General features: G+C 35.6%; 1 protein-coding gene across 1 annotated transcript in view; it reads right to left on the reverse strand.

Annotated features, from left to right (window-relative positions):
- The window catches only part of LOC144978272 (uncharacterized), a 141,223-nt gene that overhangs the window by 8,977 nt on the left and 107,246 nt on the right, over positions 1 to 25,000 (reverse strand). Inside the window, exons 3-6 of the mRNA XM_078924119.1 lie at positions 22,128 to 22,337; positions 20,042 to 20,131; positions 17,167 to 17,310; positions 15,545 to 15,634 (exon numbers count right to left, since the gene is read on the reverse strand). Of these exons, the coding sequence (XP_078780245.1) occupies positions 15,545 to 15,634; positions 17,167 to 17,310; positions 20,042 to 20,131; positions 22,128 to 22,273 (470 nt within the window). The 5' untranslated portion in view covers positions 22,274 to 22,337. The remainder of the gene's footprint in view (positions 1 to 15,544; positions 15,635 to 17,166; positions 17,311 to 20,041; positions 20,132 to 22,127; positions 22,338 to 25,000) is intronic.

Raw genomic sequence — 25,000 nt, forward strand, 5'->3', positions numbered from 1 at the left:
AAAAAATGTAATATCGCCTAACAGGCGTCATTTCCCGAACGACATGTTAAATGTTGTTGTTGGTCAGGGACACCTTGTAAAGCGATTTGAGCACGTTATTGGATATTGCGCTATCTAAAACTAAATGCTCATTTAAAATATTTTTTTAGGCGATATTATAATTTTTCCCGACAAAGACAATTAAAAACGAACAATCAATCAAAGAAGAACTAAAAGCAATATCCTAATGGTTACCTCCAACAAAATGAATCTTATACGCACTGTGTAGTTTTTCAGACATAATTGGACCAAAAACTTAAAAACTTGATGTACGCTTTTCTTGCTGTGTTGTAATAATTTGATGGATAATAATACCGATCTGATTTTATTCCTCACACCCCCTCCCTAAAGCAAACAAACAAATAAACAAAAAAAAAAAAAAAAAAAAAGAAAAGAAAAAAACAATATGATTAATTTTTTATCCACGGTGAAATTGAGTTCATTTTGAATTACACGACTTTGATTTTCTCTTGATCTGCTGTGTACCTAATGACAATCTGCGACTTTTCCGGTTTTACCCGCGCGTTGATAAGCGTGTCATTCACGTACAGATGCTATCGAATACGGCTACAAGTCAAACTATTTATGCTATCGAAAGTGGGTTTACAACGCGTTCATTTATTAACCAGTCGATTTTTCACCAATAAAAAAAAAATGGAATTTGTGACACACCTTCACATGTGCTCGGACAAACATAGTTGGTTGTTTATAAACAATAACGTGAACGAATTCGACCTCCATCTGATCGTTGTTATTGTTATTATATAGATAGTATGCAGATGACGTCACTCAGGCCTTTGTTATTGTTTTTGCCATCCGCGTTTGTGAGTTGTTCTCACTAAACTGTATTAACCAGACTATAAAAGTTCATGGTTACACAGAGTTTGTGTGTTGGTCCGTTATACTTCCGGATGGCAATGTTGTAAACTCCTTGGCCAAGCGCATTCTATCTATTGACAAATGGGTGACGAGTTATCATATGGTTTTCTCGATCATATTAAAAACGTTTAAGTTTACACATAGTTTTCTGTGTTCATTCTACTGATCAAGAGGTAGAAGAGTGGGTATTTTACTTAACACATACCATCGATAGTAAAACCTGTGTAGTTTGCTGTGTCTACCAATCACTGCCATTGTTTACATTATGACGATTGTCCGAGAGGCGTGGTTATCTACCGGCTAATTGCATTGCCACCTTCAAGATATCTCACTCTCACTCTATCCCATGACCGGCTGGTCGTCGGGGGGACTCTCGGGATGCAGACTTCACGATTCGACGCCACTCATCACGGTCTTGGGCCTTCCTCATTAGATTTTTCCACGTCAGTCCTGCCCAATCTTTAATGTTATCCTGCCACACTTTCCTCTGTCTTCCTCTTCTTCGGCAGCCTTCTACTGTGCCCTGTAATATTGTCTTCGATCTTGCATAAGCTTTCGTGTCTTACGAGGCGACCAAACCAAGACAATTTCCTTCTCTTTACCATTGCAAGTAGTGGTTCTTGCCGTCCTGTCAGTTCTTTTACTTCGTCCAGAAAACACTTACATTGGTCAAGTAATGCTTACTTGCAAAAAAAAAAAAAATAATAGAAAATTAAAAAAAAAATTAAAAATTGGATGCTGAAGACCGTAGCGATCCTGAATAAGCACATGCCAATCAGCGGAATTAGTTGGCTTTCACATTCTGTATATCTAAACTATTTTTTGTTGACACCGATTTCAACATTCTGGATTTTGTCTGTTCAAATTTGTCCTTTCAAAAAATAATAAAGAATCATCAAAGTAAGCAAGAGACAGGAATGGATAAAAGTTGGGCTATGAGCACTCTAAAATACCCTTAAAGACCGAGAGCATGAAAAACCTCAGAGGCCAACAGTAAAAAACAGAATTTCAAGAAAGAACTCAACAAATATTGCTCATGAGTAAAATCACAACTGACGTCCCCACCCCCTTCATGTCCCTTATGTCAACACTTTAATGTAACTGTGCCCTACAACATGCACGGGTATAATAAACCTCTTGAAGACATCAGATGCAATTAATTCTCACAAAACCCAAGCATCAGAAACACTGTACAGTCAAATGGAAAAACTACAAAAGACATCCTACTTTCAGGTCATGTCGCAAGACCAAAGGGCTTGATCTCAGCTGGTCTCTGGTTCAGATAAGTAAGTAAATTGGCACATAATACTACGTGGTCTAGTGGTATGCCACTCGCCTTCGGATAGGAAGGTCCTGGGTTTGAGTCCTGAGTGGCGCATAGTTGAGTCCTTGGAAAAAGCTCTTTAATCGTATTATCTCACCGTACTCAGTTGAAAAATGATTACCTGGCCGTCAACAGCTATGTCTGTCTGGAAAAAGTGGAATATCACCCTCCAGGTGTCATGTCCTGTCCTACATGTTAAGTGTTGCTGTTGGCTGGGGACCTTTGTAAAGCGCTTTGAGCATGTTTAGTGGATATATTTTCTATATAAAAGCTCTAGTTTTTTTTTCAAAGATGAATTCAAAAGGCATCATTGCGTCACAAGATACAAGAGAGATTCTACGTATCTTAAAATAAAAATAAAGACCCCAGGAAAATATTATCAATTTAAAAGGCCAGCTGATTCGTTTGGTAAACATGTCGTGCATGCCCATGCCCAAACATTAAAAAATGAAGTGAGTAGGAAAGTGCCAGAGGACAATAGAGAATAAAAATTTCGCGGCGGCGATGGGGGCTCGACGAACCCACGACCTAACTGGTATGACAACTCCGCCTGGACGGGAGAGCGTGACTCTCCCGTGTGATGAGCTCTCCACGATCCCACCAAACATTGTCCAAACACTGTAATGGTATCAGGCCGTAGCCATCGTAAAGTTATAGCCTGACACTGACCAAAAAATGACGTCAAAATCCGTCTTTTGCCACAAAAGAAAACAAATCACGAGTTGTATTCAATAGTTCAACCAATGAAATAACTTGTTTCCTTGAGCTCTACTCACGACAACTCACTAGACGCTACACAAACCTAAAAAATGACGTCAAACTGCCAGTCCTGGAGGGTTCTAGTGTCAGGATATATAACATATTATGTTAACGATGGCTACGATCAGGCGGTTTGTCACAAGAGTGAAAGGTAAACGACGGCGTTATTAGAGATGTGCAGTTGAGACTGATGGGGTATTGGCAAGGCGACTGACATTTATACAGATTCATATCAACATCAACTGACAAACAGACCGACAGACACTAAATAAGCAAACAGTGACGAATTAATCAATTACTCACACTAACTTAAAGACAAAGCAAACAGTATACGAATGGATGGACGCATAAACCAACAGATAGAATGGCAGTCAGGCAAGTGAAACAAACAGAAACATCATTGAATAGACAGACAGGTTGCACGAGAAGGACATAGAGATAAATAGAGAGATGATGATCAGAATCAGGGAAAGTGTATTGAATTTCATGTGTAGTGGAAGTTGGGACGAAGTGTTGGTGGATAAGGGGAAATGATATTAGCTCCCTTGACGGAAGGGAGATAACCACGATAAATACTACAAGGGGACGACGGAATCTTAGGACAACGAAATATTTAATGGGGCATGAAACGTTACAACCGAACACGGACGATTGGAACTGATGAAGAATATAACGATTGTGACGAGGATTATGTTGATGATGGTGATATTGATGATAATTATGATGAAAGTGATCTTGTAGATGATGGTGATGATGATGGCGATAATGGTGATAAAAATGACGATTATCATAATAATAATAATAATAATAATAATAATAATAATAATAATAATAATAATAATAATAATAATAATAATAATAATATTTATCATTATTATTATTATTATATATATATATATTATATATATTATATTGTATATTATTATTATTATTGTTATTATTGTTATTATTATTATTATTATTATTATTATTATTATTATTATTATTATTATTATTATTATTATTATTATTTATTATTATTATTATTTTTATTATTATTATTATTATTATTATTATTATTATTATTATCATTATTATTATTATTATTATTATTATTATTATTATTATTATTATTATTATTATTATTATTATATTATTATATTATCATTATTATTATTAATTTTATTATTATTATTATTATTATTATTATTATTATTATTATTATTATTATTATTATTATTATTATTATTATTATTTTATTATTATTATTATTATTATTATTATTATTATTATTATTATTATTATTATTATTAATTAATATTATTATTATTATTATTACTGTTATTATTATTATTGTTATTATTACGGGGGTATACTTTGGAATTACTTTTCAAGGTAAGGACTTAGACACAAAATTTCTATATAGAGCACTTATTGTTTGGTCGACAGCCACTCAATTTTTTCTAAGTTTCGATATTGATAACGGCATTGTTGTCGGCAATGTACCACGTGACAGCGTACTGTAATAATAATGTTATTGTCCTTCAAATTCACAAAACCCACAGGGCCGGAGTCTATTCGATTTCTGTGTCTGTGTTAAAGGAACAGTAGCAATAAGGTTCAACAGTCGTGACATCACTTCCCTCGTAATAATGCAAAGTAACTTAGTAACTGGTTCTAAACTATCGGAACAATGGCGGAAGCCATAATGAAATACTTTTCCGACGGGCATAAAAGTGGAGAAAAAAAGGAGAAAAACATAAATCTGATCATATTTTGACTTTATACATTTTGATCACTTGACATGTGAAGAAGTTCTAGCCAGCATGAAGAATAAAAAGTACCGATATTCTTTGTTTAGAACCAAGCTGCTGGTTGCTAGGCGGAGTGACATCAGACTATTGAATCCTATTCAGCAGTGCACCACTATTAAAATACCGTTAACCAAAAACTGTCATGTCCCTGTGTAAAAGCAACGCACTTTCCTCAATTAAATTATGAAATATATTTAGATTTAGTCAGGAGTGAATATTCAGCTACTCAATCACGGGTGGACATAGGCAACTGTGAGCCAAGTTCCTTTCCTGGGGGTACATGAGAGCAGGCCAGCACCTCTTCGACCAGGACGTATTATGAGTTTAAAACTGTACCTCTTTCCTGGGGATATCTGTGAGCAGGACGTATTATGTTCCAAGACTGTACCTCTTTCCTGGGGATATCTGAGAGCAGGACGTATTATGAGTCCAAGACTGTACCTATTTCCTGGGGGTATCTGAGAGCAGGACGTATTATGAGTCCAAGACTGTACCTCTTTCCTGGGGATGTCTGAGAGCAGGACGTATTATGAGTCCAAGACTGTACCTCTTTCCTGGGGATATCTGAGAGCAGGACGTATTATGAGTCCAAGACTGTACCTCTTTCCTGGGGGTATCTGAAAGCAAGCCAGCACCCATTTGACCAGGACGTATTATGAGTCCAAGACTGTACCTCTTTCCTGGGGGTATCTGAGAGCAGGACGTAATATGAGTTCAATACTGTACCTCTTTCCTGGGGGTATCTGGGAACAGGCTAGCACCCCTTCGACCAGGACGTATTATGAGTCCAAGACTGTGCCTCTTTAATACAGGAATATTTAACTCATCTCCTCAGAACGGTATCAATTCAAGATGAACAAGATATTGAAACAAGAATTTGTGACTCACCGTTACAAAACGGTATTATATCGGAATGGACTTGGTGCTTTAAATTTCTTTTTCAGTCGCAAACATCAAACCTGGGTTGATTTCTTTTCGTAATAAATGCAATCTCTCACATTGCACAAAACTCAAAGATCGTACTTATTATCTGTGATTAGAAATTCACTTTGCGGGGTCCGATCCATCCCGACATAATATCGCTTTGAGACGGTGGGTCACATAAACAAATTACAAAACAAAAACGTGAGCTTTTATATAGAGAATATCAACTAAACGTGCCCAAAGCGCTAATCAGAAGGTCCCTGACCAACAGCAACATGTAACATGTAGAACAAGACAAGACCCCTGTTAGGCGATATTATAATTTTTTACTCAGAGACAGCTGTCAACGGCCAGGTACTCATTTCACACCTGAGTAAGATGAGAGAATGTGAGTAAAGAGCCTTTTCAAAGGACTCAACTTTGCTCGAACCCAGGACCTTCCGATCCGAAAGCGAGTGTCATACCACAAGACCACATAATAATAATACACATTTATACAGCGCTCATTCTCGTGTAAAACACAAGCTCTGGGCACTTTATAATATAAATTATCAATTTTGAGTGAAAAACAACAACAACAAAAACAAAACAAAACAAACAAAAACATAAAATAGGATCAAAAGTTTTAAAACGACATCAGGACGGGATGACCACGACTCGGAACATCAAATTCCAAGTCTTTATAAATACATAATAAATAAATAAAATAAACAAAAGTCCCTTTATTCATCCCATAGGGGGAATTTGTCTCAAGGGTATATTCCAAGGGAAGACTGGAATAACCCAGGCGTCAGCCACAGTGCAGCGCCGCAAATTGAGCTAGGGCGAGGTGACTTGCTCAAGGCCACACCACGAAGCGGCGGGGGATCAAACTTGGTACATTTCGGGTACGAAGCAAAGACCGTACCGATGAGCCACGCTGTCCCCAAAATAATAGTAAACTTTGGGCTAAATGTAAAGTTTTCACTATAGAGAGTCAGTGTCGTTTCATTATTGTGCGGCTATGTGGTCTTGTGGTACGACACTCGCTTCCGGATCGGAAGGTCCTGGGTTTGAGCCTCCTTCGGCGTATAGTTGAGTCCTTGGAAAAGGCTCTTTACTCACATTCTTTCACCGTACTCAGGTGTAAAATGAGTACCTGGCCGTTAACAGCGCTGTCTCTGTCCGGAAACAAATTGTAATATCGCCTAACAGGCGTCATGTCCCGTCCTACATGTTAAGTGTTGCTGTTGACCGGGGTCCCCTTGTAAAGCGCCTAGAGCACGTTCAGTGATATATAAAGCTCAATTACCTCTCTCCTTACCGATCATTTTCAGTTTGTTTCCAAAAATGGCAGGCTTACCCAGCAGAAAAGTTCCTTTTTAAAACTCAAACAATCTCAAACAATCTCTCTGCAAAACAACTTCATGTTCTAATTAATTAAAGAAAGCTCATTGTGATGTACAAAATAAATCTGAATAAAAAAAATGTATATTGTGTCGTAACAAATGTGACGATTTTGCTGTAGGTGGTAAGGAGAGGGTTAAACTGCGAAGAATTTTTCATGTCACAATTCTTACCATTTTCACTTTAAATCAACGCGCACTAATTGCAGCGGTCTGATAACCCAAAGTGTTGTATGAGCCCTTTGTTGTAATGGAATAAATAATATCAAAATATTGTCCATTACAACAATGTTAAATCAAGCCCATTATTGCGTCCGGTTATCAAACTTGCAAATATGTGCACGTTGCTTTATATCCATTTTATCCGACGTAGCTGATATCCAACGGGCACTTGTTTGCAGGTCTGTTTGCCGAGTGTTATTATGTTTCGTGTATCATTTTGAGACAGCGTGGCTCAGCGGTATGGTCATTGCTTCGTACCCGAAAGGTACCGAATTCGACTACCCGCCGCGTTGTGTGGCCTTGATCAAGTCACCTTGCCTTAGCTCACTTTGCGGCGCTGCACTGCGGCTGACGCCTGGATATTCCAGTCTTCCCTTGGAATAGACCCTAAAGAAAAAATTCCCCTTCGGGATGAATAAAGGGAATTTTTTTTTTATGTGCTTGATTTAATATTGTTATAATGGACACTATTTTGCGTTTGTTTGAGAGCGTTTCCATTACAACAACGAGCCCCATAATGATTTGGGTTATTAGACCTGAAAATAAGTACACGTCGCTAACACCGGATTGACGTTATAGCTCACCAAAAAAAAAAGAAAAAGATTGAACGAAAAATTCTCTTAAGCGATGATTAAAATTTTGAAAATTGGTTCCAAAAGTCATCAGATGTCGGCAAAGACGAGAGAAAAAACCCCATATAATTTTCTTCTTTTTCTTCCCTCTCTCGCGATTCTCAGGCTAATAGCATGCTTAGATAAAGGTGTTTTAAGACCTAGGATAGGAGATGAAGCTGTTCTAGAAGACTTAAGTAGGATTAGTGAAATTAAATTAGCGGCAGAGAAAAATAGGAGTAAAGAGGCAAAAGGAAGAAGCAGCCGTAATAGGATTTTCTTTGCTTTGTTATGAAAATGGAAAACATAAAGTGAAACACAGTCCGATAAATTTTCCATATATTTCGTGTGTCATTTAGATAGATGTAAAAATGTTTAAAATGTTTGGACATTTGTAGGCAGATACTCTAAAGAGCATATCTTGTGGCTCATCACACATTTCTTGATTTTAGAACCTTTAGTTTTTGATTTGATTTGAAATAAATAAGCATTTTGATAATAATGACATATAAACACACGCATAAACAAATATATACACGCACACACACATACTCACACACACACACATATATAAACGTGAGCTTTTTACAGGGCAATGTCCACTTAATGCCGTCAAAGATTAGCCTTCATTAAGTTATAGCCGGATATTAGGACTTATCCTTTGACGTCATTTTTAGAAGGGAGACACTGCCCAGTGAGTAATCATCAGTAGTGTCCAAGAAAACAAATAATCCCGTTTTGCTTGCTATGGGGTTAGGTATAATGCTCACAATACCGCCAGTCGATATAAAGTACCGTCACAAATAACTGTGTGTAACCTTGAACGTTTATAGTCTGATAAAGTTTAATGAGAACTAATAATCACCAAAAATGGCTTTATAAAACATTGAGGAGCTATTAATTGCAACTGACGATTTTTGGTCTGCCTTGTATTTTGACGTAATCTTTTGGTCAGTGCCGGGCTGAAAGTTTCCGAAAACTACGTTCAAAGCTCTTCATATGAGGTCACAAGCCAAGGTCGAACCCAGGACCTTCCGATCCGAAAGCGACTGTCATACCACAAGACCACATAGCCGTACTTGCAGACAAATACTTCTCTCCTGTCTGTCAGGATTTTATGTGATGTACTCATGTTTTGAAAAAAAATTGTTTTTGTTATTAGCTGAAAAAGGGCTTTGAGCCCGAAGCGTTTTGTATTTAGTATTTTGTTCTTTTTTTTCGAAGCTGTTATATTCATTTGTTTGTTCATGACTTTATACAGTCTCATTTTGAAATAGAAATGATCCGATAGATCAAAATTAACATTTTCGCTCTTTAACTCACTCAACCCTAACACCGACTATATCCGTAGTTTACCCTGGTTACTTTTACCCCCATGTCTATTTATTACATTTTTTCTGAGACAGATTATAGGCGTAGTATCAAAGTTAATGTTTTTAGTTTTTACATGTTAATGATAGTTCAATAAAGCTATCTATGTACAAGTTTATTTTTAATGCATTTTTTCCAATTTTGAAAAGAAGGAAACATCTCTAGGATTGAATGAGTTAACCAGCTATCTGTGTACAAGTTTATTTTTAATGCATTTTTTTCAATTTTGAAAAGAAGGAAACATCCCTAGGATTGAATGAGTTAACCAGCTATCTGTCGTACGCTGGAAAATTAAGTATTTTAAAAACATTGGTCGGAAAACTCGTCCCTTTATATCAATCGAGTTAAATGGCAAAGAAACAAAACAAAACCAAACAGACAAACAAACAAAACAACAAAACAAAACAAAACAAAAAACAAACAAAACTCTCAAACCTGGAACTTTACGAGTGTTATTTAAATCGATCGATATTTGAAGGACACGTTTTCTGGCCAAATTATTTATTGTTATACATAGATATTATTTGCAGGGTAATTGGTTTAGAAAGTATATCCATTGGCTTCACTAACAACGCATAAACCTAATTCAATTTTCCGATTACTGATGATAAATTCAATTTTTACTTCATCAACCCAATCGCTCCAACGTAATGCAGGTTTAAAATAAAAAGAATATTTAAAAATTCCCTTTATTCATCCCAAAGGGGAAATTTGTCTCAAGGGTCTATTCCAAAGGAAGACTGGAATAACCCAGACGTCAGCCGCAGTGCAGCGCCGCAAATTAAGCTAGGGCGAGGTGACTTGCTCAAGGCCACACAGCGCAGCGGCAGGTGATCGAACTCGGTACCTTTCGGGTACGAAGCAAAGACCGTACCGCTGAGCCACGCTGCACCCTATAGGTGTGACAGGGGAAGTCATATTTCAATGATATTATAACGGCCGAAAAGATTTGATGGTATTTGTCAATCTCTTGTTGAGGTATATCTATGTAACGACGTTTACATACATGCAGGTCTGACATCTGAACTCAATTATGGGCCTAGTTTAACATTGCTATTATAATGGACACTATTTTGCGCAATTATTCGAGATTTCTATTATAACAATGAGTCCATAATTAATTGGGTTATCAGACCTGTAAATAAGTGCACGTCGCTATGCACCAATTCAATTCAATTGCACATAGAGTTTATTACACGATTCTTTCACTTCTTTGTATTTATTAAACGAGCTATTTTTTATGAGCGAACATATTCTGCAATTGTTGAATAATTTTTTTGTTCAACGCGTTCAAAGCATTATTCAACGATTACAAATTTACTAAAAAATGATATGTTTTTGTTTTCAATGAATGAAAGAATATGGCTGATGTCTCTATGGATGGTTGCCGTGAACAATGTGTGTGCTACTTCGAGTGTGTCAGTCTGTTCTTAGTATCCAGTAAATAATTTGTTTCCATAAGTCTTTGTCCAGTGCAGGTGATCTTAATTTTTGAAGGTCATCATGTGTGTTAAGGTCATGTTTCCTTGTGTTGTTGAAATCGTTCCTCATTTGTTATTTTAAAATGCATTTGATAATTATTTTTTGAGATCTCGATTCAATGTCGTTGGAAGTGAAATTGATGTACGCCCTCTGTATTTGGCTCCTTGTTTGAAGTAATCATCCATTGATTTTTGTGCTGGAATATTTTCATCTCGTCGGAGCACGTAACCGAAACAGTTTCCATCTCTGCTGCTTTATTCGCGTACTGACTGATTGTACTCTGCATCTGTCATATACATCCTCATGACTGATTTTGTCTGGCCAATGTACCCCAATAACTCGTCTCAAATGTTTGCGATGAAGGGAGTCCAGGGTGTCCAAATTCTTTTCTATAAGACCCCACGTACCACCGTTGTACATTAGGATTGAGAGCACTAACACTTCGTAAAGGCGTATTCTTTTATTTTCATTAATGATGTTCGTCCTGTTCCAAACATTGTGTATCTAGTTCTCTGAATGCAATTTGAGTTATCATTTTTCTCCGTTTTATGACTTCATTCTCATTAATCAACTTCCCGAGTTTTCTTACACTTTTCCATTCTGCTTGTTTCTTGGTAACCACTGTGATTTCTGTTTTGGATTGACCTTAAGATTCCAATATCGCAGAGTATTTGATGTTGTTGCTATATGCTGCTTCGCCCGATCTTCTGTATCAAATATGATGGGAGGGTGGAAAAAATTTTCACATTCGTCTCTCCCAAAAAATAAAAACCCAAAACCCTCAAAACACTTTAATTATAAAACATCTATAACAACAGAAAATAAAACAATAACGAGGACGACTATAACAGCAACAACAACGAACACAACAACAAGAACAACAACAAGAACAACAACAACAACAACAACAATAAAACGACAAACGACACGGTAACCTTTACAAAAAAATAATTACCTTTCTTGGGAATCCCGAGCCGGAAAGTGAAATAAATAGTTTCTGGAGATAACTAATGTTTTTGTCTGATTGTCTTTACCGCTTTAAAATGGTGGCCGCGTCTCACGGGGACCGTAGGAATTCAATGAGTTAACGAATTCATTTGAAAGTCAGCGGGGTGTTAGGGATTTCATTGGGATTGGCAGCACGACTATTTCAAAGGACAACAAAAGAAATAGATAATGAAAAAAGAAAGACAACCGCCCCCCCCCCTCCCCCCTCCAAAAAAAAATTTCAACCAACAAACAAACCCAGACCAGTGTAAAAAAAAAAAAGAAGAAGATCCCCAACAGAAAAACCCCAACAAAAACAACAGATACAATAAAACAAAACAATAACGAAAGTAAAGAGAAAACAAAAGTAAACGAAAAAAAAAAACCCGAGAAAAAAACCCAACAAAAAACAAAACAAAGCTAAAACAAAAAAAAAAAGGAAAAAAAAAGTCTGGAAAAAACCCAAAGCAAAAATAAAACAAAACAAATGTAAACAAAAAACACTAGGCCGGGATAGTTGAATTTCTGGGACGTGTTATGCTGTTTTGTCAAACACCGTGTTATGGATAATTTAAAAGAGTAAAAAAAGAAACGAAATAAATACGAATGTTAATCAGATGACAATTTGAAAATAATTTTGTACCGGACAGACTCCATCTACACATTTTAACAATACGGTTATAAAAAATCCCCAAATTTGAATTCCCCGAAGTAAAAAGGTTGCCAATCATTTCCCCATTCAAGAATAGAAATAGCCTGAAATGTCTCCTTTCTTCTTCTTCTTCTTCTTCTTCTTCTTCTTCTTCTTCTTCTTCTTCTTCTTCTTCTTCTTCTTCTTGTTCACCACCATCACAACCACCACCACCACACCACCACGACGACCATCAACACCACCACCACCACCACGACCATCAACACCACCACCACCACCACCACCACCACCACCACCACCACCACCACACCATCATCCATCATCATCATCTCATCACCATCATCCATCATCATCATCATCATCGATCATCATCATCATCATCATCATCATCATCATCATCAATCATCATCATCATCATCATCATCATCATCATCTTCTTCTCTTCTCTTCTCTTCTTCTTCTCCTTCTCTTCTCTTCTTCTTCTTCTTCTTCTTCTTCTTCTTCTTCTTCTTCTTCTTCTCCTTCTTCTTCTCCTTCTCCTTCTTCTTCTTCTTCTTCTTCTTCTTCTTCTTCTTCTTCTTCTTCTTCTTCTTCTTCTTCCTCTTGTCAGCCTCCTGCTCCTCCTACTCTTGCTCCTTCATCACCATCTTCTTATTCTGATCTCCAACCAGTCTTTACCGCCATCTTAATATTCCGTCCGTCGTTCTTCCTCAACCTCCTCTTCCTCCTCCTCCTCCTCCTCCTCACGCCGCTTAAACACCGCTCTTTACTTGCCAAATATGGATGCACTGTGTTTGACTGTTGACTGCTATCAAAGTTGGCTTCATCACGTAAAGCTCTCTTTGAAGTCTGATTATCAGTTATCATGGATACCGGTAACTTACTCGATGGACACCAAAATATAGATAGTATGCGCTTGGCTAAGAAGCTCACAACATTGCCATTCGGAAGTATAATGGTCAAACACACAAAACTATGTGTGACGTTGAACGTTTATAGTTTGGTTAATATAGTTTAGTGAAAATTACTCATAAACGCGGATGGCAAAAAAATAGATAAAAAAATAACAAAGACAAGAGTGGAAGTCAACTTAATTCTATCTATAGATAATAATAATAATAATAATAATAATAATAATAATAATAATAATAATAATAGATCTTTATTGTCCACAAATATGGCAATTTGTCATTTAGTTACACTTGTCATAACGTTATATGATAACTATAACATTGAACAGACACCTCACTCCTACCCATTCCCTCTCTCTCTCTCTCTCTCTCTCTCTCTATAGATAGTATGCGCTTGGCTAAGAAGCTCACAACATTGCCATTCACAAGTATAATGGTCAAACACACAAAACTATGTGTGACGTTGAACGTTTATAGTTTGGTTAATACAGTTTAGTGAAAATTACTCATAAACGCGGATGGCAAAAAAAAAAAAAATACAAAGACAAGAGTGGAAGTCAACTTAATTCTATCTATAGATAGTATGCGCTTGGCTAAGAAGCTCATAACATTGCCATCCGAAAGTATAACGGACCAACACACAAAACTGTGTGTACCCATGAACGTTTATAGTCAATTTAATACAGTTCAGTGAGCATTACTCATAAACGCGGATGGCAAAAAACAATAACAAAGATATGTGTGACGTCATCTTCAAACTATCTATATGGAGAAAGAAGAAATGACGACATTATATCCTTTCTAAAATTGATATGTTATACGCACACGAACACACACATACACACACACACACACACCCACACACTCTCTCTCTCAGGCATACAAACACACCAACGCTTTCCAAAAAATTATAACGCTTATTGAATAATTCGAATTCCGATCAATCCACGTCGTTAACAAATTCACTTATCATGAATCAATAGAGGCAAAGTTTTCCTCTGGAACAACATAAATACGTGCGGCTATGTGGTCTGTGGTATGACTCTCGCTTTCGGATCGGAAGGTCCTGGGTTCGAACCTCGCTCGGCGCATAGTTGAGTCCTTGGAAAAGGCTCTTTACTCACATTCTCTCACCGTACTCAGGTGTAAAATGAGTTACTGGCCATCAACAGCGTTGTCTCTGTCCGAAAAAATTATAATATCGCCTTACAGGCGTCATGTCTTGTTCTAAATGTTAAATGTTGCTGTTGGCCAGGGACCCCTTGTAAAGCGCTTTGAGCACGTTTAGTAGATATTGCGCTATAGAAAAGCGCAATTATAAATGCAATATCATTACGATACTGTTATGATAACCATTTCTCAAAACGATCAGTCGCTATATACGTATAAAATCTCAATTGCATAATTAGAGGTAACAAATTAATGACAATGGGTTATCGAATCGTTTGGTATTCAATCAAGCCACATCGTCTACAAAATCACTTATCAGAATCCACAGAGGTAAACGTTTCCCTTGAGGCAACTTTCGATAGTATTACGATATTAGTATAATACTTATCTCAAAACGATTTTAATTGTCATAGTTGTGTAACACTGATATCAATACAACGTACGAGAAAGTCTCAAAAGATGTTTATTACTTTGGCCTATCAAAGAGATGCCCGCAGTAGTCTTTATTTCTCCGCAAATATTGCGAGTGCTCCACTATTAGTAAGTAATAGAGTAGTAGTAGTAGTAGTAGTAGTAGTAGTAGTAGTAGTAGTAGTAGAAGGAGGAGGAGGAGGAGGAGGAGGAGGAGGCGGAGGAGGAGGAGGAGGAGGAGGAGGTGGTGGAGCATTCTTCTTTTTCCTGATTTCATCTTCCACCATAACCTCCTACTTCTACTCCAACGTCTTCCTCTTCCTCCTCCTCCACCTCCTCCTCGTCCTCCTCGTCTCTTCCTCCCCCTCCTCTTATCAGTGTTAAAAGACATCTTTGTCTGTCTTACCTTTTGGATCATAATGAGTTTAGAGTAAGGATGAAAAGTTGTATGAGGAGAAAGAAGAAGGAAAGACAGAAAAAACAGGAGAAAGAGAAGGAGGATAGGAAGAAAGTCAACACAGAAGGAAAGATGAAGTAGGAGTAAGAGGTGGAGGTGAAGGTGACGGTATTGGAGGGAGGAAGGCAGGAAATGGAAGAAATATGTTTCATCTTGGTTGTTCTTACCTTTCGGATCCAATTACTTTATTGGCCCCTTGAAACAAGCCTGAAAGTCGCTTCAACAACGCCCTCTTTCTTCTCAAATCGTTGTACAGTCTACAGTTGAAAAGTAAAGAAACAAAAAGGAAATCATATGAATTCACACATTTTCGGGAATGAAAATCGACAGAAACATCAGTTTTGTCTGGGTTACTCGGTTTATATCAAGAAAAAATTGGCGGAACACAAGAGTTTTTCAGATGATGAAGAAGGAATGCATTGTCTCCCATGCCATTTTATCTCTCTAGTTTTGTTGCTTTTTTGCATTACCCTCCCCTCCCGTTTTTTTTCAAGTCCAAAAAGCTATGACATTTGATTAGTACGGTTACTCTCAAGGATAGTGGTAATCTAGCAAACTATTTTAAAACTTTTTATTTATTTATTTATAACATTTATTTCTTTTCGTTTAAAGTCTCTCATAAATTCTTGTTTTCCCATGACACATGAATGACGGCTGTAGTCCTTATCCCGTGACATCACGTAAAATTAGCCACATTTGGTAAAAGTTAGACCGATGGCCCAGAGATATGGATTTCGTTGGTTGGTTTTATGCTAGCTTGACTATTTCTTAACCCCATAACGGCGAGAGTAGGAGCAACTTTCTTCTTAAAAGACGTTTTCTCTTAATAGCTTTTTTTTGTTTTGTATGAAAGTGTTCCGATTGATCATTTGGTGGAACACTCTATCGCGAACGAGTTCAGTTGAAGGCTGATTTTCCAAAACTCTTTAAGTCGATTTTTCTACTTTTTCAGATTTTCAATCAATGAGATAGACATATTGGAACGTATCAAAACTTTATTTTAAGTATCATTCGGCACAAGAATTTCCTTAGATTTGTGTGAAGTTGAAGTTTAAATATTATGATAAAATAATGGACCGAATGAGAGATTTTAGGAGGAAATTATACTCAATATCTCAAAATGGGAAAAACGGAGTTGGGGAGTTTTGGAAACCACTCTTGAGTTGTATTCTTGATATCAATGTTTAAGTTTGTGCGGCTATGTGGTCTTGTGGTATGACACTCGCCTTCTGATCGTAAGGTCCTGAATTCGCGTGTCTCGCTCGGCGCATAATTAAGTACTTAGAAATGGCTCCTTACTCACATTCTCTCACCGAACTCAGATGTAAAATGAGTACCTGCCCGTTGATAGTGTTGTCTCTCGTTGTACTATCGCTTTACATGCTTTATCATCATCGTCGTCGTTGTTATTGTCATCATGATCATCATCATCATCATCACCATAATCGTCGTCGTCGTCGTCATCGTCATCATCATCATCATCATCATCATCATCATCATCATCATCATCATCATCATCATCATCACCATCATCATCATCATCATCACCATCTTCAACAACAAAATCGTCGTCATCATCATCATCATCATCATCATCATCATCATCATCATCATCATCATCATCATCATCATCATCATAATCATCATCATCATCATCAATCATCATCATCATCATCATCATCACCACCATCTTCAACTACAAAATCGTCATCATCATCAATTATCATCATCAATCATCATCATCAATCATCATCATCATCATCATCATCATCATCACTGAACCACCGACCTTGTGTACATGTGCACTTGAGGGTCTTTTGAAGACGAGCGTTTCCCAGGGAACCAAGACTGTGACATCTGTTGTCTGCTCTTTAACCTAGAGTCCAACTCGAGGGCTTCACATAGCTCGGAATGAAGGCCCAAACAGTTTTGTCTGTTGGATTTTATAAGATGAATGAATGGTGGTGACGACGGTAATGGTGGTTGGGTTGTTGTTGTTGTTGTTGTTGTTGTTGTTGTTGTTGTTGTTTTTGTTGCTGTTGTTGTTCATGTTGCTATTAATGGCGGTGATGATAATGATGATAATGAAAATAATAAAGAAAATAATAATAATAATAATAATAATAATAATAATAATAATAATAATAATAGTAATAATGATAATAGTATGATAATAATAATGATGATTATAATAATAATAATAATAATAATAATAATAATAATAATAATAATAATAATAATAATAATAATAATAATAATAAAAATGATAATGATGATGATGATGATGATGATGATGATGATGATGATGATGATGATGATGATGATGATGATGATGATGATGTTGAGGATGATGATGATGATGTTGAGGATGATGATGATGATGATGATGATGATGATGATGATGATGATGATGATGATGATGATAATGACAAAACAGATGCTATCAGTGGCGACTATGATGAAAATAATCATAATAGCCATTCAGTTTTGATTTTGATATGATATCGGTACTATATAATTATGTCGTTTAACCAGTTTACTGACGTAATCCGAAAAAAAAACAAAACAATTAGCCCGCAAGAAGAGCATCTACTTGAACGGTGTGTTGTGACGAAGCTTCCGGGTGGGTTCGCGATGGGGCATGAGTGCGGTACGGACTTTGCTAATTGGGTCGATCGTCATAACATAATAGTGTGAGCACCATTAGAAGCAGCTGCCCGAAAGAAATCATGCAGTGCTTGATAACCTGGGTCGGCCGGGAGCGACAGAGGATTTGCCCACTGTTCCACTCAATTCTCCCTCCACACACACGTCCGGCCCCCCGTTGAGCATGCGATTTGACCTGTGCGGGCCGATCGTGCGGGCCGAACCCCAAGCCCAGTTGTGTGACTATGAGATAAATACGCTTCAACAGTCGTAACGTCACTTTCCTCGCAACGACGCATGGTAACTTAGTAACTGGCTCTAAACTATTGGAACAATGGCGGATGCCCTTATGAAATATTTATCCGACAAGCATAAAAGCGTATCCAGAGGAAAAAAAAACAACATTATAAATCTGATCATGTTTTGACTTTTACACATTCTGATCAAAAGGCATATGAAAAGTTCTAGCCAGCAAGAAGAATAAAAGTACCGATTTTCTTTGTTTAGAACCACGATGGCCATCGTTGCTAGGCGACGTGACATCAGACTATTGAATCCAATTGCTCATATCCTTTTCCCGTGCTCTTGCGTGCAAAATGTATTATTTATTCCACCCCTTCCATTTATTGGAAAACCCTATCATTATTTAGTAAACATGTAATCTTTGAATAATGTGCGGCTCTGTGGTCTTGTGGTATGACACCCGCTTTTGGATCGGAATGTCCTGGGTTCGAGCCTCGCTCGGCACTCACTTGAGTCCTTGGATAAGGCTATTTATTCACATTTTCTAACTTTACTCAGGTGTAAAATGAGTACATGGCCGTCAACAGCATTGTCCTCGTCGAAAAAAAAAATTATAATATCATCTAACAGGTGTCATGTCTCGTTCTACATGTTACGTGTTGCTGTTGGTCAGGCACCCTTTGTAAAGCGGTTTAAGCACGTTTAGTGGATATTGCTCTATATAAAAGCTAACGATTTTTAATGATTTGAACGCGTTGAATGAAAATTTTATTCGACGATTTCAGAATATTTTCGCACAATTTTATTGGTGTGAAATAAGGTGTTTGGTAATTATACATAGTCTTTTGGTGCGCATGAATACAAATCTAACGTTTTAATATTGGTCACGGACTAGAAATATTACTTGGAAGGGTGGAATAAACGTAGGATCGCAAGCTCGTAGTGTTATTCGGAACGATAAAAATAATTCGTTTAATAATACAAAGAAATGAAAGAATCGTATATTATTCTACCCTTCCCCATAAATTGAATAAATAATATGAAATTGTAAGTAAGCTTCAATTATATTACAATAACAGATCAAATGAACGTTTCGGGTTTCCCCTTTATCAACAAAACAGGATGAATGAAACACTACAGATCTTCGGGTTTCCCCTTTATCAACAAAACAGGATGAATAAAACACTACAGAGATCTGTAGTGTTTCATTCATCCTGTTTTGTTGATAAAGGGGAAACCCGAAACGTTCTTTTGATCTGCTATTGTAATAAGATTGAAACTTACATTCAATTTCATATTATTTATTTCTTCGAGCTTCGAGCAGCAACCTTTACATTACCCATAAATTAAAGCGTAATGATATCAAATTTACAATAATAATTTGTGATGTAAGATTATCAGACGTTACATTTCACTTGAATTATATTTTCCAAAAACAAAATAAAAAATATTGATTAAATATTTTTGAAAATGTCTTTTCTTCCCAGATTACAAAATCAGAATCGATTGAGGCGTTGAATAAAAGATTTCTTACATTCTTAGCGTTTTGTAATTCGAATTTTGTTCTCAACGGACGTACACTCTTAGGCCTCTGCATCGATTGGGAGCACGTCCTGAATTCCAAGACTAAGAAAAGTGCAAGAATCCTATATTATTACGCCACAAAAGGTAGCGTTCATTAGAGAAAATAATGCTCAGTGCACATCTTGTGATTTAGATCTATCTATTACACCTATGCTACCAAACAGAGGCGGTGTTTCACACATGGTTCTTACAAAGCATCCGATATCTCCCCATCCAGGTCTCCCATGGACTGTGTTAAATCTGCTAGGTGACTTTGGATTGTGTCCATCCGTTTCAGGATTCTAGGGTAAATAAACAAACAAATTGAATATTAAGCAAATGGATAAACAACGGTATTTTCTCTCTCTCTCTCTCTCTCTCTCTCTCTCTCTTTCTCTCTCTTTCTCTCTCTCTCTCTATCCCTCTCTCTCAATCTATCTATCTATCTATCTATCTATCTATCTATCTATCTATCTATCTATCTATCTATCTATCTATCTATCTATCTATCTATCTATCTATCTATCCAATATATATATATATATATATATATTTAAATATAAATATATGTGTGTATGTGTGTGGGTGTGTTTGTGTGTGTGTGTGTTTATGTGTGTTCCTTTCTCTGTCCTTTAATCTGAAGTCTAATCCAATCTTAACAAAGCTAATAATCTGCAACTTTGTATTAACAATAATAATGATAATCAAAGAGTCTTGTAAAGGGATACTCAGTTGAGGGTGACTATCTAAATGCAAACCTAAGATAGTGATTAGGATTTTAGTAATACTTTGGGTCCTAGACAAAAGTGATAAAGACGAAGGGGGAAGGGAATAAGGAATAGGGTTTAAGGATCGTGACATGTATTTGGATGGTTTAAACATACGCAATGAATCTTATGGAGATAAAGATAACGGGAGTAAATTTGACTCATGAATGAACAACCCTTTATCTTTATCTCCATTTTATTGACTCGTTTAGGCAAATCTATTTATCAATGAATCTTAACCTCCTCCTTACCAACAATAGGAAAATCGTCACATTCGTTACGATACAATCAACATTTTTCTTATTCAATTTTATTTTGTACATCATAAAATTTAAAGAAAACGAACAATGTGTTGTAGAGCATATTTTGCTAAAGAAATAATGTCTGGCAAGAACATTACGGCTATTTTGTCAGAGTGATAAACAATCCATTTTTGTGTTAGTTGGGTGTGAAGTTTTGGGGAATATCCTGAAAATGGCTCGTAAGGGAAGAGTTAAAGTGTCTTACTTACTGGTTCAGCAGGAACTATCTATATTTCTAGATATGTCAAAAAGCGCAATAGGATTTTTTTGGTGTTATGTATGTACCACTTTTAAATAGAATATCCGTCACTGCTATACTGCCGTACTCTGGAAAAACCCACTTCGCGAAGTGCCAGGTTTGAGAGTTTTTTTTTGTTGTTGTTGCCAAGATGAGTTTTCTGGCCAAATTTTGAAATATGGGTTTTTACAGAGTACGGCAGTAAAGCTAGGCAATCAATTACATCTTGGTCGTAGAAAGTATTGTGTATACTCGCGAGGTCCCAGGTTTGAAAGTTCTTTCTTCTTTTTTTTATTACCAAGATTGATTCAATTGATCGATATTTGAAGAACGAAATTTCTGGCCAAATTTTTAAATATGTGTTTTTCGTGCGGCTATGTGGTCTTGTGCTCTGATCCTCACTTTTGCATCGGAAGGTCCTGAGTTCGAGCATCGCTCGGCGCATAGTTAAGTCGTTGGAAAAGGCTCTTTACTGACATTCTCTCACCATACTCGGTGTAAAATGAGTACCTGGCCGTTAACGGCATTGTCTTTGTCGGAAAAAAAAGTAATATCGCCTATCAGACGTCATGTTTCGTCCTACATGTTAAGTCTTGCTGTTGGTCAGTCAGGGACCCCCTGAAAAGCGCTTTGAGCACGTTTAGTGGATATTGCGCTATATAAAAGCTCAACAACAATTAACTGGTTAACCTTCTCCTTACCAACTACAGGAAAATCGTCACATTCGATACGATGCACCCAACAACTTTGTCTTTGTTTCTCATATACTTTGAAGAAAGTTTGTTTATTATAGCCATAAAAACTTAACACTGTGTTGTAGAGCTCACTTTGCTGAACAATTTTATGCATAGAATATACTTGTTAATATTCTGTTTGAGTAAGACGAATCTATTTTTGTGTTGGGCGGATGTGAAGTTTTGGCGAACATTCTGAAACTGGCCGGTAAGGAGAGTTAAAAAAAGGGTCAAAACAAAAATGAAAGCGTCCTTACCTAGATTGAATGGTAGGGTCATTGCCTTGCTGTGTGTGGGCTTTGGGTGCGGAGCTTACTCCGGTAATGAGACCCTGTGAGACAACAACAATGACAAAACAACCCAAGATCCATTGTGAGGAGGAGGAGAGTGGGTTCAAATCCATATGACTCAAAGGTATAGGGTACGCTGTAACACTATGTTTGTGTGTGGAGGTCGAAGATTTGAATCTGGTAAAAAATAAAATGAAGAAGGTGAAGAATATTATTATTATTATTATTATTATTATTATTATTATTATTATTATTATTATTATTATTATTATTATTATTATTATTATTATATTATTATTATTATTATTACGATTATTATTATTATTATTATTATTATTATTATTATTATTATTATTATTATTATTATTATTGTTATCATTCTTATTATTTAAAAAAAATATTATTATTATTATTATCATTATTATTACCATTTTATTATTATTATTATTATTATTATTATTATTATTATTATTATTATTATTATTATTATTATTATTAATTATTATTATTATTATTTATTATTATTATTATTATTATTATTATTATTATTATTATTATTATTATTATTATTATTATTATTATTATTATTATTATTATTATTATTATTATTAAATTATTATTATTTATTATCATCATTATTTTATTATCATTATAATCATCATTATCATCATAATTATTATTATTATATTATTATATTATTATTATTATTATTATTATTATTATTATTATTATTATCATTATTATTATTACTATTATCATCATTATTATTATTAACATTTATTGTTATTGTTATTATTATTATTATTATTATCATTATTATTGGCATTATCATTATCATTATCATTATTATTAAGATCACTTAGGGATTCGTCTTAATTTTGATTCGATGGTTTGATTGTATAAGCTGATACGGGCCAAGGTCTATTTAATAAACATGTCAAAGTTCAAAGTTCACCTAGAGATAAAAGCAGACCTGCCTACCATAACGAAAAATTCGTAGAATCACGAAATTATGGTTCCAGTTCCAGTACTTCATGAGCTGCTAAAAGACATCAGAACGTATTGAAAATAAAAGTTATCATCAGACTACATAGTTTTAAGGATTATGAAGTGTTATTTTATCATAGCGAAGGAAAATTGTTGATTTTTAATTTTAACTATATCTAGTTGAGAGATATTTTATCTCTGAAAAATTACGAATTTTAAAATTTCCAGTAGACACGTCTAGATAAAATTTATCAGTTCTAAAGAGGCAAACAAATCTTGAAGATTTTTTTTTTTCATTTTCTTCCAGGTATTGCAACATTTCCCTCATACATAAAGTGATTTTAAATTTAAAGTTACCAGAATTGTGAGAATTTATTCATCTATTCATTTTTAACACGTTTAGTGGATATTACGATATATAAAAGCTCATGTTTAAAAAAATATTCTACTAAGTATAATAGAAGATACTAATAACTTCGTTATATCAATATCCAGTATGGATCTTACACTGGCAACTCTCTTTAAATAAAAATTACAAATTTAAATAATTTTAGAAATATAAGTTTGCATCTTAATTTTACTGTCAAAATAAACACCAAGATTTCGGACACTGTTTATAGATATGCTTAAGTTACAATCTACAATATTAATATGAGTATCTAGGCGATATTACATTTTTGGAACAGCTGTTTTCAAACAAAAGTATTTCCGTTTTGTGATTGTTTAATTTTAATTTGTTAATTGTCATCCAGTCTTTAACGGCAATGATACACGACTTCAACGTTCGAATAACTTCGTGCTCATCACACGAGTCAATATGTGAAAGTAAAGTTGAATATCATCAGCGTGAAAATAAAAGCCAGCAGAAAAAAAGAGCAAATGACATCATTCAGAGGTGCAGTGTGCATTGTGAATAAAAGAGGCCTTAAGAATGATCCTTGAGGAACGCCAAAAAACAAAGGAACAATATGATCTTAAAAAATAAGGGATTAACTGTTATAATCTGGTTTTGAATTAAAAGCGTGATCATTGAAATTCTTGGTTTAAAAGATTCTCGCAGCCGCCTTCATACTTTTTCGCAGTAGGTAACGCTTAAATAATGCTCTAAGAAGCCGAATGTCGGAGGACATTGAACTTACCACCATAAATTAATTATTTATACCAAATATAGCACTTTTCACAAGTGGAGAAAAAAAATAATTTTCGAGAAGGGTCTATTGTTTTCTGCCAAGTCTAACCTTTTCCCCTTACGAATAAAATTTGAATTCCCTTCACACGACTTCACAAAACATTAATTAAACGAATATATTTTGTCACGACTAACTTGAAAATTCTTAATTTCGAGCAACAAAAGAACTCCAGGTCTTGAGTTCCTCATCTCCACTTGAGAAAATTCTGCCACGATCTGACAGAACGCCTCTAGAACATTTTGCCAATAGAACTTTTAATTAACACTTCGATCAATTTTAGTGACACCATCCTTGTAAAAAAAGTCTTAAACCTGGGACTTCATAACATTTATTCAAAGTATCGGGTGTAGACTTTTCGATAACTTGGTTGTTTTAATGGACCGTTATATAAAGTTAAAGCGGTTTTTCCCCAGTAATGTTAAAAGTCGTTTTAACAGCATATGACAAAGATAAAAAGATGTTATGTCTGGACCCAGGTTTAGCCTACATTGTATCAGGGACATTGAGATAATTTGCTATTTACAGGTTTTGTCTCAATCACTAGACGACTTTTGTTACAGATAATTAAAGAGTTAAAATCTTTTTTTTTTTCAAAATAACAGTTGGAAAAAAAACGCGTCCCTCTCTCTCTCTCTCTCTCTCTCTCTCTCTCTCTCTCTCTCT

The sequence above is a fragment of the Berghia stephanieae genome, chromosome 8, assembly GCF_034508935.2.
Source record: "Berghia stephanieae isolate SIO BIC M18660-M18661 chromosome 8, UCSD_Bste_1.3, whole genome shotgun sequence".
In the NCBI taxonomy this organism is placed as follows: domain Eukaryota; kingdom Metazoa; phylum Mollusca; class Gastropoda; order Nudibranchia; family Aeolidiidae; genus Berghia; species Berghia stephanieae.